At 36.6% G+C, this 20,723-nt stretch overlaps 3 protein-coding genes and 2 pseudogenes across 3 annotated transcripts; 1 reads left to right on the top strand and 4 right to left on the bottom strand.

Annotated features, from left to right (window-relative positions):
- Positions 1-1,923: 1,923 nt before the first annotated feature.
- Positions 1,924-5,086, top strand: LOC120207666. Its single transcript, XM_039207094.1, has 7 exons — positions 1,924-2,031; positions 2,946-3,108; positions 3,223-3,285; positions 3,357-3,404; positions 3,529-3,582; positions 4,616-4,676; positions 4,804-5,086. The coding sequence occupies exons 2-7, from the start codon at positions 3,034-3,036 to the stop codon at positions 4,845-4,847; spliced, it is 345 nt and encodes a 114-aa protein (XP_039063025.1). The 5' UTR covers positions 1,924-2,031; positions 2,946-3,033; the 3' UTR covers positions 4,848-5,086.
- Positions 5,087-5,430: 344 nt separating this feature from the next.
- Positions 5,431-6,669, bottom strand: LOC120207653 (annotated as a pseudogene).
- A 1,571-nt stretch (positions 6,670-8,240) lies between these two features.
- On the bottom strand, positions 8,241-10,313 carry LOC120207660 (pollen receptor-like kinase 5). The gene is made up of 2 exons (XM_039207086.1): positions 9,052-10,313; positions 8,241-8,980 (listed from the first exon to the last, which is right to left on the bottom strand). The coding sequence occupies exons 1-2, from the start codon at positions 10,292-10,294 to the stop codon at positions 8,295-8,297; spliced, it is 1,929 nt and encodes a 642-aa protein (XP_039063017.1). The 5' UTR covers positions 10,295-10,313; the 3' UTR covers positions 8,241-8,294.
- A 1,354-nt stretch (positions 10,314-11,667) lies between these two features.
- LOC120207652 lies at positions 11,668-17,751 on the bottom strand (annotated as a pseudogene).
- Positions 17,752-18,919: 1,168 nt separating this feature from the next.
- On the bottom strand, positions 18,920-19,915 carry LOC120207664 (chlorophyll a-b binding protein CP24 10A, chloroplastic). The gene is made up of 2 exons (XM_039207092.1): positions 19,568-19,915; positions 18,920-19,504 (listed from the first exon to the last, which is right to left on the bottom strand). Exons 1-2 carry the CDS (start codon positions 19,786-19,788, stop codon positions 18,955-18,957), a joined length of 771 nt encoding a protein of 256 aa, XP_039063023.1. The 5' UTR covers positions 19,789-19,915; the 3' UTR covers positions 18,920-18,954.
- Positions 19,916-20,723: the final 808 nt, after the last annotated feature.

Genomic DNA, 20,723 nt, shown 5'->3' with positions numbered 1-20,723 from the left:
TGTAAAGTATATTTCTGCTGCAATTGGTGGTGACTGTGTAACTAAACGCTAGGCCGATTTCCATCGCTCCTTTGTTTGCGCTATTCAGAATTCGTCTTATTTTTACGCTCGACCAAAATTGTAGGCAATGCGATGAATGACACAAATATACTCTCTCGCTGCTGCGAATAGAGTTACGTTTTCCACTTGGTCGTCGCAAAATTTGGTGTTTGAATTCGAGGTTTGGAAATAGGTTATTGATTGCTATAGGCAATAGAAACCGTGAATGTACTACAAGACGGTTCGTCAAACGGATGATAATTTACTAATATGGTAAGGGTATTCAATGTTAAGATTCAGAAAGGAAAGAACTAATTGAATGTAAAAATCGTTGCAATTGTTTGTTATGTTTCTCTTGCCACTATATACTTGAGGTTACAGGGCCCGACAGTCTTAACTTGGGCGACCACAAGGATCTTCCTTTTTTCTATTCGACGCCTCTCCCTCTCTGGGCTAGTTTTGCATTGCCGATGTTGGAGAGATTTCTTTTAAGAAATCAAAGTTAGTATTCAGTTGAAGGTAGAGCTGAGAAATTGTAAAGATGGAAGAAATACCACCGCGCTCTAATCTCAAGCGTCCATTCTTTGAAGATGAAGGCTCCAACATGCTGTTGCCGTTACGTTGTTGTTTTTTTCTATTAATACTGATTATTGATATATAGATGTATGACTTGACAGTGTAATCTCACCGTACTATTTTTATGCATCGGCACTACTCAAGGTGAACTGTTCCGTTGACCTGGAGTTTCTATATATGATTATCAAAACTTCAATCGATATAGGGCGCATGGCCTGATAGTGTGGAAGGTGATGTACAATATATCGAATAATAGGGATAGACATATGGTTTTATGTTAGAGGGGCGAATTTATAAAATTTTAAAGGAGAGATGAATTTATAAAATTTTAGAAGAGACGAAAATAGATTTTTAACAAAAAAAAATACAAAGAAAATATTCAAATTATATAAGAACTTAAAAATTTTAGTGGGTGTCCGCCCCACCCGCCCCTAGGTATATCCCTCCTGAAAAAAACAAACATTTGCTTCAACATGCTGCTTGGATTTCTACTTTCCTTTTTTCAATTAAAGAAATTGTTAGCGCGTCAGGGCGTTGTATATGTTGCGTCTTACGATTTTATCGATCCAGAGTTTAAAGATTGTTCTTATGATCTTTTGAAAATTGTATTTTTTATAGATCTCTTAATGTATTGAGTATTGATAGAAATGATAATATTTTTTTATTTTTTATTTTTATCTATCTAAATTCGTCTCGATTCGAGTTCAAAGATGTTTAATCCAATTCAAACTCTGACATGAATTCTGGTATAAAAATTTATACTTGACGCGATCTCATTTTAATATATATATATATATATATATATAATCACACAATATTTTTATTCGGTAAATTTGAAAAAAAAATTATAGAGAGGAGAGTATTATAAAAATTATCTATAAATATATAATAAAACATACCATTATTCCAGTTCGCATAACATTTTTTTGTCCTAAACTCGAATTCAATCGATCTATTCAAGTCATAATATTTATTCTAAATAAAAATTCAATCATATTAAATCAAATAGGACTCATTGAATTTAAGAAAAATTACTATTATTAAATATTATCCTCGTTAAGATTTTATCTCTCTATTTTAATTATGAGAACCATCAGACATGAATATTTTATCATGTATGTGTCATAATCTAATTAATTATTAATTTATATATCATATTTCAATTAACATTTTTAAGTTATTATATTGTAGGTCCAAAACATACTCGAGAATCAATAAATATATACAGTTAGAGGAGTAATTTGAAAAAGTAATGATGCCAATAATAGAACAATCTAAAAAGTGCATGCCCTTTTCGTAATTCCCCGGAAACAAAACCAACAACGCGAAGAAGTATTATATATATATTTATCCAAAGCCATTGGAGAAGCCTTCCTCTTTGAATTTCCGATCTATGCAGCGTGCTTAGCAATTCAGGTACCCGATCTCTCTCATTCCGCGTTCTCTTTCCCTCGATCTTTGAATTTAACGCCAATTTATTCTCATAAACTTTCTTATTAATTTGTAAAGAATATATAAATTCTAGCACCTAATGTTTTGGTTTAGTTACGTAGGCTTTTTTCACTAGTTGGAAGTTTTAATTTTGATTTGATTGCCAGATAGGTGTGGATCTTCATATGTTTATTAATTCAGTTTTCTAGCTTGAGTACGGATCTGGTCTCTTTTCAGTCAAATTAATTATATTTGATGGTCAGTTTTTATTATATATTTATAGATTCTAAGTTAATGGTTTTGCTGCGGATTTTTTGTATGTATTATAAACTTTAAAAGTTAGGTGCATATGTTTTTAATTCAATTCACTAGCTTAAGGATCTCATTTCTTTAATTCAGATCAATTAATTTTGGTGGTTCAATAAATGCTTTTTTTACTATGAATTTTTTAAATTGCACGAGAAATTGTATAATATATGATATCTGTGTTTTTCCTTTTTTATTGCAACTGGGTTATTGGTTTTGATTTATAACACATGCATCAATAAGAAATATTTTGGAATACTGCCTGGAAAGTTATAATTTACTGAATGAATACGGTTCTATCAAGTTTCCTTCCCATTATTTTTTGCTTTTTGTTCTTTGAATATAAATGTTTAGTGAATTATCTTAATTGTTATCAAGAGTATTAACTAGAGGTTGCCTGATTCTTTTTTTGTATTGTGTTGAGAGTATAGTATGCATTCACTGAGAGTGGTAAATACTTGTTTCATAGCCTTTTGGTTGATGCTTTTCCTCTGATCCACTAAGATTTTATCTCTTTATTCTACATTGGCACCCTTTTTCTTTTTGGTGGGAATAAGTGAAGTTTCTTTTCTGATCTCTATGATCTGTCAAAGTTTTAGCACTTCTGAAGTTTTGCGCAAACCTTTTGTGTGCTACCATAGCTGCTATTAGTTGGGTGGTTGCAAGGAACTAATATCAGGCATGGAGATTGACAAGGAGCAAGAACATGTAGAAGGACAGGAGTCTGAAAAATCCATGCCGTCATCTCAAGAGGAGGTGTGTCCTTATCTGCCATCATTGTGGAATGCTGATTTATTAAACATTTTAGTTAATTATGATTATCTAATTATGATATCGTTGATTTATTTATTCTTTTATGTCTATATTTAGGAGAAAGCTATAAAGAAAAAATATGGTGGGATTAAGCCGAAGAAACCACCACTCATTTCTAAGGTGATTCCCATGTGGAAATTGTAAGTTTTTTCTTTCTGGTTTGTGCTGATTCTCATCTAAGTTTATGTCAGGACCACGAACGTGCTTACTTTGACTCTGCTGACTGGGCACTTGGAAAGGTACTTTTAAGATTCTCCAAATCCCAATCAACCTTTTTTTATTTGGTTATCATAGCTTGGGAATGCTAATGAATCCTGATTAAGCAAGTTTCCAATTTCTTCTCATGTTTTTTAATACTAACAGCAAGGCGTTAATAAGCCAAAAGGACCACTTGAAGCCCTCCGTCCCAAGTTGCAGGTATTAATTTAAAGCTTATAAAATTATTTAATTTAATATTCTCTTTTTGTATTATATGATTTGACTTCCCTGAACTACATTTTGGTTCAGGATTGATGAATATTTTATGTGAAAATGTATTTCAAGAATTATTATTAATTACAAAGATTAGTGAGAGCAACAGAGTAGGTAGTCCTTTGCTAATGCAGCAGGATAGGACTGTTTAAGAAAGCTTAAATCGATTTGCTCCACTTTTATAGGGTTCCCTAATTGGTCAAAAGTTTAAACCACTCTAATCTACTTTATTAAGACTCATTAATTTGGTCACAAACAGGTCTCTTTATGGCTCAAAATAGTAAACCGGCTTTGCTAGAACTTTTGCATGACTAGAGGAGCAAAAGGGATTGCAATATGTAGATTATTTTAAGGTCTTTAATTACTGGATCAAATGGCTTGCATAATTGTTTCTGAACCTTTTGGTAACATGAATGGGAAGACCATGCAGAACATTGATTGGGGTTTTAGATTTGCTTGAAATCTTGTAATCTACCAAGACCCAAATTTTATCGTACATTGTTGGGTAGTGTATTGACATGATGCCATTGGTTGTCTCCGTAATCAATTTGGCTTTTATGTCATGCTGAGTATCTGACTGAGGGTTTTTTGAAGAGAAAAATCGATGGTTCTGACTTCTGATACATTAATGTATCAAGAATCATGTTGTGGTGAGGATTTTATGAGGTTCATGTTTGTAATTTCAAACACTTTACCTTTGATAAAGAAGAAAAATGGTTCGAGGATGATCTGTTCATCTGTAGTTTACCTCTTTGTGTACAATATTTTTCTTATGTGTATTTTGAAGTCTGCTAAGCTATTCTGATTTTGATAAAGCTAATGATTAGCAACATATCATATGGTCTACTCTAGATTCTAGGGTCATAATGATGAATCATAAGGTTCTTACATCCTAATTTTGCTTTCCATGAGTCGATCACTTTTTACACATTTATTTAGTAATCTTATGATTACGTACTTCTCTGCTTTTTGTCTTCAGCCCACACAACAACAAACACGATATAGGAAGTCCCATTGTGCCCCATCTGATGGTGGTGAAGGTATGCCTTGTTACTGACAATTTGACATCGCAAAATTTTATTGATGAATGTTCTTTTTGCATCTGCATTTTCCTTTTTGGAGGCAAACTGTGTTTTAATCAATTCACTTTCACATGCTATTATGCAGATGGAGGGAGCACTCAACCAGAGGATGGAACTGCCAACGAGTGAGAAACTGTCTTCAATCTTCTGATCATGTGAAGACTATTGATCGTTATTCTGATACCTGTCCAGGTAATGAATAATTTTCAATTGTTCCCATGAATAAACTTGGTGAAGATATTCTGATATTAGTTAGGATTGATAAATTACAGCATTAATGCAGTCGAGAACTGAAATGTCCACCGTTCCAAGGTTTTTTCTTATGTGGAACATTAATCCTTGTAACACGAGTAAAATCACTTATCAAATGAATTCCCCCCCCCCCCCGATTATTCTCATATTCGTCCTATATTAGGCATGCTTCATTGTTCCATGGAAAGTGAACCAGTCATTTCACTTTCACTTGTCATTTAAAGAGTAAGCTTGTAGATATATGTTCAGACGGGCTTTGGTTGATGCTTAACGTAAGAGCCTTCCCTTAACAACTACCGACTCCGGATCTTAGTCAAAAGACAGAGAAAGGTATTATAATATTGAACAGAAGGCATAGTTACACGTAATTTCTATTTTAGAAACATATAAACAAGTCATTTTATTTATGCACCAAATCTGCCATGATCCTGAATCATATATATTCCTCTAAATTGTGTCTTCAGCAACCTTTGATCAACCCGATCAAGATACCGGCAACAATGTTGCTATTCTTGTCCTTGCTGGTGTTGAATTCCAGTATCACAAGGTTTTCTAAAGAGCTGCCTGTTTTTGTTGCAAAAGCTTTATTTATCCCTTTGATGTCTATTCCCGACCTGGTAATCACCGTTCGAATCAGAATCTCTCGACCATCAGCCTTTTTCATCCTCAGTTGTTTTGCAAAAAATTTCTCTGGATGTTGTATGCACCGGATTATGACCCTAAGTTCCTTCCCGAATTGCCCACATTTGCTTCTCTTGACGGACTTATCAAATTCATGGCCATATAATTGCTTGTAGGAGCTTAGGATGGCTCTTACTTGGCCATTGTTCCTTCGACTCAAAACTGAAATTATCGTCTTCTGGTCTATTGTTTTCCCACTTTCCAGTGCCTCATACAGGGTCTTGGCATCACACATGGCCAAGCTCATGTCGGCTTTACTGCCGTAATTCCGACATGATCTCAGAACAGCCAACAGAATCTAAGCAGAACGATAGAAAAATTCATTAAATTTAGTCAAGACGAGAGTTTTGGATAGCTAGAGAATAACAGTTACCTCTTTGAATCCGCCGTTGATTTTCACAGTTAAATCCTTTTCAAGGTCTGATTGATATTCGAGTTTGATAACAGTGCTTGATCCGTAACAACTCCGACGATGGCCGGGTGCAAGCCACTTCGATGAGAGTATTGAGGTTTAAGTTTCCCCCGAACAACGAATGCCTCATTAGCTGAGCATCTCGTTCATGAGGTTCAACCATGCGGAGACAAGCTATCCTCTACATGAATGGCAATGTAATGTGTCAATATTGGCACATCTAAATCATATAAATTCCACGTAAAACTATAAGTAATCAACTTTGGATTTTCTACTTACGGCAAACGAGTTGTTCCTTTGAACATTCGACGTTAACTGAAGAAGATCTTGACCGTACCGGCGACTGTAAGTTTGGCGAACGAGTTTGAGAGCATTCAAGTCTCGATTAACGAATATTCCGACTAATTCCTTGTTGCTTATTGCCCCAACATTTCCTGATAAACAATTCTCGTTGAAAATAACATAAATAACTCCTATGTTATGTCAAATTATTTCGAAAACCCGATAAAAATGAAAACAAAAAGGTGAAATACCAGAGATGTAAGAGTGAAGGATATGGCAATCTTGCTCATACTGTCTGGGGGATTGAGTGAAATTAGTGGCCATCAGAAAAAAAAATTCCTGGGAAGAGAGATTATTTTATTATACGTTTCCAAGTAAAACATGCAATAGAAACAAGAGGGCAATGGCAATATTTATATTGGGTTTTGGAAAAGAATAAATTTACATTTTGGGGTTTAATTAAAGGGAGAAAGCGATGGGGAAAACAAAAAGAACGTCCAAAGTGGAGAGAAGAACAAATCCTGAATTCCAATATCAACCATGTTGTCATCCCAGCGGTTCACGTTCTATTGCCTGCTCACTTTAACTTTGCTATGATTAATGCTAACAAAAAGTATCTTTGGAAGGTGAAAAGGACCGGAGAATGTTCTTTTGGTACATAAAGTGCTCATCACACATCGAACAACATTACTCTTATTAATCGATTAATCTAAATTTAATTGTAATACGAGGACAACTTTTCTAGTCTAACTTATTCTATTCACAATATCAAACCTTGTTTAAAGCATCTAATTTTTTTATCCTACTGGACCAACTGAGAGTTGTTATTTTAAAATGACTTTAATATCAACGTTGTCACTTGAACTGATAACCTCTAAAGAAATATCACTCTCTTTTATCACTATGATATCATTCAATAGGTTTTTATTCAACTCCAAACATATATTTTATCGTTTTAATACACAATCTCATCATCATTACTATTTTTAATCTAATCAAAGTTCATCCAAATAATCTCAGCGAAAGCGTCGGTTCCCAGATATCTGTAAAGCCCGACCATTAGGGCGTTGAGTTACAAAACCTACGACTGTAGACGTAGAACTTGTTGGTTCTTTAGTCAATACGTAACAGTGGCTGCATATAAATAGCAGATGGCTGTTGTCACTGTTAAATGAGCACTAAAATTCAACAATAAGTCTCTTTGAATTTGGCATGTTCTGAGAATGAGAACTAAAGATAACAGTGGATAACACCATTAATGTCTCCTAAACAGTTTAGCATTTTTGCTCACTACGTCATTGCATACGCTTCCAGGGAGCTTTAGCCAATATGTGAACATTTAGCGAAAGCAATAGCTCGGGTTTTCGGTCAATTTGATCCGAGAAACATACCTTTTCCATCCAAACTTGATTCAAAGCTAAAATGATGTTATCCTATTTTAAATACGACCTGAATTTTGAGTTAAAAATTCACATTTGATCCTATCCTATCCAACATGCATATAAAAATTATTTTTATTCGATAAAATAATAACCTAATTAAAAAAATATATAGACTTGGCATCATATTTATCCCTAAATATACGTAATAAAATTATACTATTATCTAGATGGATAGGATTGGAGATTTTTTACTTTAAATCTAAATTTGACCCGATTCAACAATACCTTCTACAAAATTCGACTGAATCGGATTTTTTTCATTACAACAATAATTTCGTAAAATTTGGTTCCAATCTAAGAACAAAGATGATATGAAGATCATAAGATACAATGCAATTCTACTAGTAATTTATTACAGAAATTTAGAGTGACGGCTACGGAAGTAAAAGAATTTCAACTTGGAATTAAAAAGAAAAAAAAAAGCTTGGTTTTCCGATCACACCCATAATTTTGTGATTAAAAATGGTAGATTCTTGCAAATTTTGAAGCCCCCGGAGTTTCAAAATCTTACCAGCTTCGTCCATCGCGAACTACAAGTACTGTGGAGGCATTAGTTGAGAAAGACTCATCTGTCAACGATTGATCCACTGATAATTCCTCTGATTCATCCGAGTCAACGGCCTTGATGCTATCTATTTCCCTCACCACTTCCGCCATCTCCGGTCGTTTCTCCGGCACCTTCTCGCAACAACGAATGGCAACCTGCAGCAGCTTCAGCATTCCTGGTGTTGCACTTCTCTGCACCGATATCTCCGTATCAAATATCTCGGCCGTCCATTCTTCCCGAACAGCTCGATGAACCCAACTGCAGAGATCGACACCATTAATCCCCGGTGGAGCCGAGTGATTCGAGAGTCTTCCCGTTAGTAGTTCCAGAAGAAGGCAACCGTAACTCCACACGTCGGATTTCATCGAAACACGCTTCGAGTTCTGGTATTCGGGTGATTTGTACGCGACCAGCACTTGCGCTGCAGTCGGAACGGCCACGAGTGAAGAGAGACCATAATCGGAGACGAGAACGGTGTCGTCTTCCTCGAGGAGAACGTTAGACAGTTTCAGGTTACCGTGTGGAACAAGGCATTTGGGGAAGTTGGCATTGAGATGAAGATATTCCATTGCTCGAGCCACCATTCGAGCAATGGCTAATCTCGAGTTCCATCTAAACGGAACCCGGCCCCTAGTACCTCTACCTCCTGCAATTTACACAAAAAATATTAACCAACATATATAGTAAAAGCAACAATTATTAATCTCAATTTCTCACCATGAAGACGACTGAAGAGGTTTCCGTTCTTGGCATATTTGTAAAGTAACAACTTCTCGCCATAGGCATAGTAGTAAGCAAGCAAAGGGAGCAAATTGGGATGCTTTTGATCTGCAATTACTCTAATCAGCTTCGAGAATTCGTCGTCGTTCAACGGTTTCAAATCCTTGAGGCGTTTGACGACGACAGCAAGCCGGCCTTCCAACTTAGCCTTATAACTATTGCCCAAAAGCCCTTTGCCTAGCCCTTCGGCTGAAGCCCTGAGCAGATCGTTCAATTCGAAAGCAGCTTCGTCGTCCCCCATGAATATCAGATTCCCCTTCTCTTCTTCCTTTGGCGCAAATGTACTCACTTCTTCGTGAACATGACTAGTGTTTTCTTCTCTGCTTTCCTTGTAATTAAAACTCACCCCTCCCATTTCCAAGAACTCATCGTCTTTTTCTTCGAGACGGTATCGTTTGATCAGCTTCTTGAGCTTCCTGGACTTGTTGCAGTAAACAATAAAGAGCAATATCACGGTAATTAGACCGATAATATCGAAAACGATTAATATAGTGGCAACAGATTTCTTTTTGGAGTCCCCTGATGGTGCTGTTTCATTTTCACTAGAGTAACAAGTACTGGAATTCAATGAATCACACACATTGGGGCCATTGCTGGCGTATGATGCAGGGCTGAAGGATTTCAGGGTTACGGTTCCCGGGATTGGACCGATGATGTTGTTGTTCGAGACATTGAATACTGTTAAGCTCTTTTGGTTGAATTCTGGGATTCGACCTGTCAATCGATTATCCTGAAGCTGCAGTGATTGTAAGAACTCGAGACCGAGAAGCGAACGCGGGATTCGACCATCGAACATGTTGTTCGACAGATCGATGTCTTTCAACTTCGGATTGGAAGAGAAATCCATTATATTCCCTGATAACGAATTGTTCTTGAAGCTGAGAGTAATCAATTCCGAAAGCAAAACGAATGCGTCGCCGCTTACGGCCCCGGATAAGCCTCGGTTCTCTAATATTATCGCGGTCACACGGCCGTTTACGCACCTGACGCCGTCCCAGAAAGAGGTGTTGTCGTAGCATTGAAGACCCTTCCAGTTATCATTTATGAATGGATCATTAAAGGTGTGCTTCAGAGCATACAGAGCATCCCTTTCCTCTTCGTACTGAGCAACGGATCCGTTGTACAATGAAAAAAGGGTGACAAGAAGAAGATATTTGGAAAACTGATGGAGCGATTCCATAACTCGGTTCTGAGAGAAAGTTGAGTTTGGTTCTGTTGTAATGAATTCCAACAGGTTGGGAATTAATGTATCTGCTTCTGCTTCTGCTTCATAAACATCAAAATGCCATTACGGTTATCACTATTCTTTGTTGAACAAGGCAAAAACAAGGGCACTGTCTTGGTATTTTCCTTTTGGACTTTATTGCTGAGAATCCCTATTAGGAGAATACTCCATTAATTATACCATTTGGAACAAACTGAGCTTCATTCTCGGATTTTCCGAGAGAACCAATCCTGCTTCTTGTGGGATATTCTCCATTTCTAATGTATAATATTTCCCCAACCTAGCTACTATGCCCTCCTTGTTGCTTCCACCTCATTACTATGGATGGCCACGCGTTGGGATGGATGAAATTTTGACGACCGACCCAGCCTGAAATGTATATTTTATCTATCTGAATTACATCCGATTTAAGTTCAGGAAAGTCATTCGATTCAAAAATTCTATTCGAATTTTAAATTGAAACACATATCTGATCTGACATGACACATAATAATTGTTTAATTTGATAGAATAAGAACTTAATTGAAAAAAATATAAAGAGAAATATTACAACAATTATCCCTTAATATAAAAGAAAATTTTATTATTATCTATAGTCGAGTAAAGTAAAAAAATTTATATTAAATCCAAACCCAGCCTAACCTAAACAGTTTTTTTTTAAAGAATTGATTCTATTATATCTTAATGAATCAAAATCGATCGAATTTGATCAAATTTTCATCATATTCCTTATCATATATCAATAAACTTTTACATATTTTATCTTAACTTAGGTGTAGAACATAGATGATACTTATATAAAAGCTTCACATTTTAGTATGTTTTCATAATGGTAAAATGGGTTGTGGGATTTATCTACATTGCATCTGATAAGATAACCCAACAAACAAAAGAGATTATAATTTGACACGTACAATACTTGAGAGCAGTAGGAGACAGAGAATAAAATAGATTTAATTTGGTTGCATCATTACTTGACAACAACGTTTAAGCTACAGTAATTTAACCTTTTTTTTCTTTTTACAAAAAGAGGTTAGGTTAAAGGAAATTTTCTTGTTAGAGAAGAATGAACCCACAATTTAAGAGAGAGAAAATATCAATTAAAAACTTTTAATCATCTATTTTATGTGTAGGTTGTTGACCACTTGAAATTTAATCTTAAAGTGCAAAGAAAATAATTATGGGGAAAAATTCAAATAATAAATTCATTAAAATATACTCATAATACCACAAAATATAGATCCTATTTTGTTTACGAATATGTTTAGCATCGTTTAAATACATTCAAAAAGAATATTATCACATGCAATAATTTTAAAAAGCATTTATTAGTTGATGGCAGAGCAAATTCTTCGAATTTCACCGTTACAGCCCGTCTTCGCACCAATATTACTCATCTTCACCATTGACCTTGCAAACTCCACGTTGAAGTTCAATGGCCGCTTGCCTCTCTCTCCCCCAAGAACCGCTGCACAAAAGTTCTGGTGGAGGCATCGGTCCACAATTTTTGATCGGACTCTAATATTCCTCGACCACTCCTCAAGTTGGCAAAGAACGACACGTCCAACCTGTTTCCGCTACCGATGTCCAAATCGACACGCCTTGAGTCGTCACCGTTTTGTGGGCAGAGTGCTTGTAACTGTGGCACAAATGCCGGGTTGATTGTAGGGTCCGGACCACCATTAGTGAAGTTGTATAATCTGTAGCTAAGTAACTGGCAAGCTGATGTCCCTATGGTATGTCCTCCTGCATCAGGTAAAGACATCAAAGGTTAAGTCAACAAGAAGAATGCATAATATGTCAAAAAAATATTTTTAACGTTTAATAAAATATTTGGTTGAATGAAATCGTTAATTGACTCATGGTCAATTCTTATCGATGATGTGATGAATTATTTGTGTCTAAAGTAATAATGTGACACATAATACATGTACATAATTAATGACATATCACATATCATGTCATTATTTTGAACACATAAAGACTTGTTACACCAAAAACAAATATTGATCATAAATTAATTAACATATATTATTTAATCAAGGATATTTTATCCCAAAATATTGAAAGTAATATTACTTTAAAAATAACACAAATCAAAATAATAATTAATTTCATCAAACGTTAGGGATAAATTTTGATATTATACCGATGAGATGATGAAACATAAATTGGAACAGCAAGGTACTGCATACCAACAAGGGCAACAAGGTCTTGAGTGTTGAGACCAAAGGCAGCAAACTTTTGGTTTTGAGAATCAAACAACAACAACAACAACAACAAAACCCAATTCCCATATGTATGGGGTAAGGGGGAGGTAGGGTAGTAGGCTGCCCCCAACGCCAGGTTGAGAATAGCTTCCGTGAAAGACCTCCGGCAGTCAGAAAATTAAAAATATAGATAAAATGCAATGCATGTATAAATAATTACATAAATACATAGCTAAACAGTATTCATATGCAGTCATTAATATCATATGTGCTTCTGTAATGGGGAGTAAATCCCTGCAAAATAATCCCTGCGAAAGAGTCTCTGCATATAGACAGAAACCTAAGACCCGGCTAAAATTAACATAGGAAACATGATGAGAATGATACACATGAGACAACGATAGCAAGCCCAGTTCTAATATTTCATAAATACCAATAACAGAAAAGTATAAAAAGTAAAAGTCAAGGAAATAACTACAAATGTATTTAAAAGAAGACAAAGATGATACACCCTATAGATGTGACCCACACTACTCGACTACCCTAGTCTTAAGCCTCCATAATTTCCTATCATAGGTCATGTCTTCGGTAAGGCCTAAATCCCTCAAATCAGATCTCAAGCAGTCATCCCACTTCCGCCTTGGTCGTCCTTTCCTTCTGGCACCGTCGACTGTAATCGACTCTACCCTCCTGACCGCATCCGACGGTAGTCGCCTAAGGACGTGTCCAAACCACCGTAGTCTTCCCTCCCTCATTTTTTCGGAAACAGACATCACCCCTAAGGACATCCTAATAGCAGAGTTTGTCGTCATATCCCACAGAGTCCTACCACATGTCCATCGAAGCATTCTCATTTCTGCGGCCTCTATCCTCCTAACGTGATCCTTCTTGGGTGCCCAACATTCTGATCCATACAACAGCGCTGGTCTTATTGCCATTCTATAAAATTTTCCCTTAAGTTTTAGAGGCACCTTCTTGTCACACAAAACTCCAGTAGCAGCCCTCCACTTTAGCCATCCCGCCTTTATACGGTGTGTAACGTCATCATCTACACCCCCATCTTTATGTATCATAGACCCTAAGTACTTGAAACAATCCTTTGAGGGAAGAACGTGTCCTTCGATGCATACTTCTACATTTTCATCATTTTGGTTCCCACTGAAGTTTGAACATAAATACTCTGTCTTTTCAATATTGATCCTTAAACCTTTTTCTTCCAAAGCAGTCTTCCAGGTAGCCAGTCTGCTATTCAACTCAGATTTTGTTTCAGCCACTAAGACAATGTCGTCAGCGAAAAGCATACACCAAGGTACACCGTCTGGTGTCGCACAATAGATGTCGTCCATAATCAAGGCGAAGATGTAAGGGCTAAGAGCCGACCCCTGGTGGAGTCCGATTTCCACCGGGAATGCCTCGGTGTCGCCAACTGTAGTCCTGACGTAAGTAGTAGATCTACAGTACATATCACGAATCGTCCGGATATAAGCAGTTGGTATCCGTCTCGTTTCCAAAGTCTTCCATATCGTATCGCGAGGAACGCTATCATAGGCCTTCTCAAGGTCAATGAACGCCATGTGGAGATCTCTAGACTTTTCCCTATATTTCTCCATAAGCCGTCGAAGTAGATGAATCGCCTCCGTGGTAGATCTGTTTGGCATAAAGCCAAATTGGTTTTCCGAAACCCTAGTGACTTGTCTCAACCTAGCCTCTATCACCCTTTCCCATAGCTTCATGGTATGGCTGAGTAGTTTAATACCTCTGTAGTTACCACAACGTTGGGGATCTCCTTTATTTTTATAAATTGGTATCACCGTAGACTCTCTCCACTCCTCTGGCATCTTGGCAGTCTCTAAAATAATATTAAAGATGTTGGTCAACCACTTAACTCCCTCCTCACCTAAGGCTAACCACACAGTGATAGGAATTTGATCAGGACCGACAGCTTTCTCCCTTCCCATCTTTCTAAGAGCCATTTTGACTTCCTCAAACCCAATCCTACTTGTAGGGCAGTCATTGGCCGTAGTATGATGGTCGGCTGACCCAACAACGTTATTATCTCTACATGGAGAGGCACCGTCATTAAATAAGCCAAAGAAGTAACTACCCCAAACCCTCTTAATATCCTGTTCTTTCGTTAAAAGAACACCATTGTTGTCCTTAATAAACCTAATGTTACCTAGATCTTTTTTCCTAGTCTCCCTAGATTTTGCAAGTCTGAATATGCCATTTTGTCCTTCCTTAGTGTCTAATCTCTTGTAAATTCAGGCAAATCGGAAGTATCCGATGCCAACGAAACCCTGCCATCTCTCCGTCCCGTGGGCACCGCCTAGTTTATTCCTCTCGTCCGCATTTTACATTACACCGTCACATAAATCAACAGTTTTCAGCTCCATATTCTACGATTAAGAAAACGTTGTTTACCAGAAAGACGGAGTCGCGAGTAGCGAGAGTTAGAATATCGGCGCATGAAACAACGCCGGGGCATGCAGCTTCAAGCTGAGTTTTGGCATCGTCGATAATCTCATAGCCTCTGAACGGAGGAGCGGTTTTCTCAGTATTAGGGCCATGGATGAGGATAGAGGCGTCACATCCTTGGACGAAGCAGTCATGGAAGTGCACCCTCAACAAACCGAGTGCAATGGCGGGATCGGAACGGAAATGGGATTGAACCGTAGACCTGACGATGGATTCAGTTCGAGGGCATGTTCTTGTATAGAACCCGACTTGAGTTCCCTGAGCAATGGCCAATGTAGCAGCCGTGGCAAACATGACTGCAATTGCAAGCAAGAATCTTGGGTCCATAGTAAACTGGGATTGCAAGCTGAGAGAAAAGATATGGGTATCTCAAATGGCTGTATTTGCTTATGATTTTGTAGAATAGGGAGAGCAGAGAAGGGTTAATTCATAGGGAAAAATCAAAAGAAAGCTGGTCAACCTAGAGAAGAAGTAAAGGGAGCCGGCTATAAGGAAACCCCATGAAAAAGTTTCGAATAATGATGAGTTGGAGTACAATTGGCATTTTTTTAAAGAGGTAGTTTGTATTATTAAGGATAATAAAGCACACCACATGAATGACCTCATTAAAAAAATATCTTTAATTTTAAATGAAAGAAAAAAAGTATACTGATACAAAAACCAGACGATACCCCGTCCTACCACAAGCCCAAACCTACACAAAATAAAAGCAACACACAAACAGACAAAATTAAGGAAAACACCATGAACGAATCAACTTGCAATGGAGAGCAGTTGCACGTGAAGACCTACTATTTTCTTCACTATTATATTATCTTTTTTAGCATTAATCTCCATGAGCGTATAGTAAATTACAGTTTTAGGTGAAAATCACTTCAATACTGACAGGTAAATACAAAAACTAATTAAAATTTTTTATTACAAGAGAAAATTAAACATATAGCTAATCTTTTAGGGATGTTGATCATTACTATCTCTACGAAAGATTCATTAGATGTAGTAGGAAAACAATAGTATCCGAAACACCATTTATTTTAATATTATCAATGTATTGAGATTTTAGACCGAATTAAATTTTGTAAACAGAAATCTATTGTCAACACAATCCCAAGGAGGCTCTTATTTCTTTCTGTAGTCATTATTTTGTATCATAAATGCAACGAATGGGTGTATAATTCAAAATAATATCGAAATTATTGAAGGTTCAGGGTTTATCTCTCGAAATCTAACAGGGGTTGACTTCTTTGTGTGCTTGAGCAAGCGTGTCCATCATGTCATGTGCAAGTAGGGATGATACTGGGTATCGGTGGATGATTGGGATTTTTGTCCATTCAAATTGATAACATCTTTCTATATCTCCTCTGATTTAATTTAAATTTAGGAAAGTTATACCTTACTCGAAATTCAACGTAATTTTTAAGGTAAAATAGTAACTTAACTGAAAAATTGTAAATATATAAGTATTATAGAAATTATCTTTAAATATATGAAAGTCAATTATATTATTATTCTCATGTCAAGTTGGATCGAGTATTTTTTATTTTAAAATTGAACCCAACTCGATTCTATCTTATCTTTTAAAAAATCTGATTCAATCCAATTTCAAAATTTTAAAATAAAACATTATAAAATTGAATTGGATGAAAATTAGTAGAGTTTGGATAAATGCTAATCCGCAAGTGTAAGCCTTTTGTTTTTGTTGAACTCGGTTGTTCTACTATATGAGATTCTACCAATTCTTTTTCAGAACCCGAGAGGTAAAATTTTGATATCGAACAATTTTGATTGATTTTTAGAGATAAACTGATTGACTAATATATGAAATTTCACAAAGTTTTCTTGAAATAGTTAGAAAATCTAAAAACAAAATCCCTCATGGTGCGTTTGATTCACGGAATGTAAGAATACCAGTGGGAATAAAAGATTACCGGGGAATATGATTACTGGGAATGTTGTATTTTGTGTTTGGTTGGTTTAGCAGGAATGTAAGATTAATGTGTTTGATTAAAGGAATAAAAGATTATTGGAATGTATATTTGACCAAATTTTCCTTATTATATATTTGTATAATATTACAAATTGTAAAATATTTATATATTTTCTTAAAAAAATTAAATTCATAATATTTATATAATTTTTTTTACAAAATTAAAAATATAAAAAAGGTTTAATGAAAGGGTAAAAAAAATTAACCCATGAACTTCATATAAAATTTTAATTATAGATTTTTTTTTGTAAATCTAAAATAATTTAAGGATAAATTTATAATTTAACTTTCGTAGAATTTTTATTATTCAATGACAGAAGAAGGATATTTTTGAAAAAAAAAATAAAAATTTAAGGGCATTTTAGTCCAAAACGCTGGTAATGTTACAATACCTGAGGGAAGGGAGGTAATGATATTCTCGGAAATAAAATTCCCGACCAACCAAACATGGGAATGGGAATCCCACATTCCTTGAACCAAACACCCAATAGTAAGGTTTCAATTTAATTGTGAACAAATAAATATGATATTGTCAACTATTTTTATACGTTGAATGTATATAATATTTATATTTTAACCTTAAAGATTATATAATTGAAGGGGTAATTATAAATTTAAAATATGAATTATATACTCCACAAGCATTGAATTAAAAAATGGATAATGGAAACCTACCTTTGATGCAATACAGTCCAAGTCAAAAAGTAGTTGACATCCTGGAAGAATGCATTTAGATTCATGAACGACGACTTTGTCTCCACGTGGACGTGGACATGGAACTCACATCCCTGTTGTTTCTTTTAATTAGCTAAATCTTCAATTCCATTGTTTCTTTTACAACGATGGGGTTTAATTGTTTCCTTCTAACTATCCTGTTTCTTGCCATAGCTAGTAGCTTGGTGGAAGGGCAGGGCACCAGAGTCGGGTTCTACTCAAGATCATGCCCTCCAGTCGAGTCCATTGTAAGGCCGGCGGTTCAATCTCATTTCAGGTCTGATCCCACCGTTGCTCCCGGTTTGCTCCGCATGCACTTCCACGACTGCTTCGTCAATGGATGCGATGCTTCCACCCTTATCGATGGAGCTTCCACTGAGAAAACCGCCCCGCCCAACCTCCTGTTGAGAGGGTATGAAGTAATTGACGATGCCAAGACTCAGTGATGTTATGTAATCTTCAATTGTTAGTTTTGTTTCGATGATTATAGAAAATTATTTAATAATTAATTTACGATTATAATTATAGATCTTTATTTAATTTAAGATCTTTCTTATTTTGAATAAAATCAGTGATTTCTTTAAGTAAATAAAAAACTTTAATATGAATTTAGATTTGTTGGATGACTATCCAGTAGTGTATTTAATCAATGAAATTAGACAATTTCATTGAACTATTGGGGAGGGAACTAGGGATATGCATGGGACTCGATCCTTGACGAGTTTTGATTTGACCTGAATCGATCGGGTCATTTTTAATAAAAAAATTTTGTTCGGATTGGGTTGAATTTTTTAAATGTAATGTTCTGTTTGAATCGGGTCGGGGAATCGGGTCGGGTTCGATTTTAGAGTGAAAAATACCCGATCCGAAAAATATAATTTTACCTTATATATTTAAGAATAATTATAATAATATCCCTCTATATATATTATTTATTACAATTAAGTCACTGTTTTTATTGAATAAAAATATTTTTTATTATTTCGAATAGGATCGGATCAAATTTTTAAGTTATATATCGAGTCGAATCTCGGGTAAAGAAATCATTATTCTTGGATCGAATCGAGTGAACAAAAACTCCTACCCAATCCAATCCATGCCCATCCGTCGAGGAAACTCATCATGAATCAGCTCAACAAAACAACATCATTTCCATATTTTTAAATTCTCACTACATGTAGCCAAGACATAAAATTCAATTATCTACATAAACATGGCCAATAATGTCCTTACAAGCCAAGAGCACCGAGTGGCGTCTTTCCTTGGCCAGCCTCAAAGTAGAAAATCAACATAGCCAACATAGCAATTCTAGAATGTTTAATCTCAGCAAGCTTAAGTCTCTCCAGCTTCTCAACGTCCGGCACATACACCCCATTCTGAATAGTTCCCGCAAGTCCCAACGGGTCAAAGAACTTGCCGCCAGGGTAACCCTGCTCGCCGGTGGCGTTGGCGAAGTTCTCGGCGGTTTTTGACCACGGAGTCGCCCATTCCACGGATTGTGATTGCGGATTAAAGAAATCAACCCAACGTTTGCTTTCAACCCAACCCATGAGGAGGAGTTGGGTTCCGAGGAGTGAGCCGAAGGAGAACGGAGCTATGGCACCAGGTTCAGCTCCGGCCTCGAACCACGGAATGCCACTCCAGGCTTGGCCGACGAAGATTCCGACGACGGCTGCCATGGCCCAACGTCCATGGATCAGCTCGGCCTCTCGGTACCATTTGAGGAACGCCGGGTCCTTGCCGAGACCTAGTGGGTCGAATCCGTAGTCTCCAGGGAGCCTGAAAAGAAAACAATAGTAACATCAGACTTACGAAGCAAAAAAGGGAAGAGGAAACACGTACGATCCATCTAGCCATTCAGGGTCAATTAAGTTGCCACCGCCTTTAACGGCGGGGATCCAAGACTTTTTAGGTGCCGCGGCTGTAACGACGGAGAACTTCCTAGCTCCTCCGGGAGCGGAGGAAGGGGAGACTTTAGCACCCAAAAGGGCTTGGCTTCTCTTTCCTCCACAAAGAAAAGTTGAGCCTAATCCATTAAGAACCGCCCCTGATGTAGCAGCCATTATTGTTCTGAAAAACCTGTGAGATTTTCTGGACGGAGTTTGTGGTGGAAAAATTGGCGGATGGGTGTTTGTTAATGAGTGAGGGGATCAAAGGAAGGATTTGTAGAGAGACAAATGGGATAGAAAAAATCTAGAGGGGATATCTAAGAGAGCAAGGAGGATATATTTCGAACCAATGGGGAGTTCAAGTCCATCCACATCAATCCACGTGGAACTTGGTCCTTTGATTCCTGGATATGATTCTCCTTTATGGCTCCCTTCTTTTTAATTGCATTTAAGCTACCCTTCGTACTATTGTCACACAAAGACAAATATATGTTTTTTTTAATAATAATATTAAAAAACATTTGGATTTCGAAAATCTATTTCTTCTTAATGCTTCAACTTCGATTATGTCTATAATAATTTCCTTCACCCTGGAAACTACACTCTGAAACCATCCGGTAGGAAAACTTCACCTCCTACCCGTGCCTTAAACACCAGAAACTCATCAAAGATCAGTATCCGATGACACGGGATCAATCTAAATTCATGTCCAGTGCTCGAGGACCATCATCCTCAAATTCAAAGCATCAATAGGGTTAACTCTAAGAAAATGTGTGTCGGTGCAAAGCTTCAAGGAGGAAGATAACCAAGAAGAATCAGGAGCCTGGTGGGACTAAGATGAACACTGCTGAAATGCTTTCAAATATGTCAACCTCTTGCAAACTCAACTCCCAATCCTTCAACTTCTGAACTCGTTCCAAGTAAACAAATGCATAAAGATTGGTTGCTTATCACGGGTTTTAAATAAATGAAGAGAACTGCAAGGGAAAGCAAAATTTAACATCTGCAAAGCTTCAAGATAAAAGCATTTCGTTGAAGAGAAGGGCTTGGCTCCAAAGGATTTTGTTCTGACCTTGACAACTATTGCAAGGCATCCACTCTCTGATAAA

Source organism: Hibiscus syriacus, unplaced genomic scaffold (genome assembly GCF_006381635.1).
Source record: "Hibiscus syriacus cultivar Baekdansim isolate YM2019G1 unplaced genomic scaffold, ASM638163v2 tig00015125_pilon, whole genome shotgun sequence".
In the NCBI taxonomy this organism is placed as follows: domain Eukaryota; kingdom Viridiplantae; phylum Streptophyta; class Magnoliopsida; order Malvales; family Malvaceae; genus Hibiscus; species Hibiscus syriacus.
Note: the sequence above shows the minus strand (reverse complement) of the source record. Positions and strands in the feature narration are given on the sequence as shown.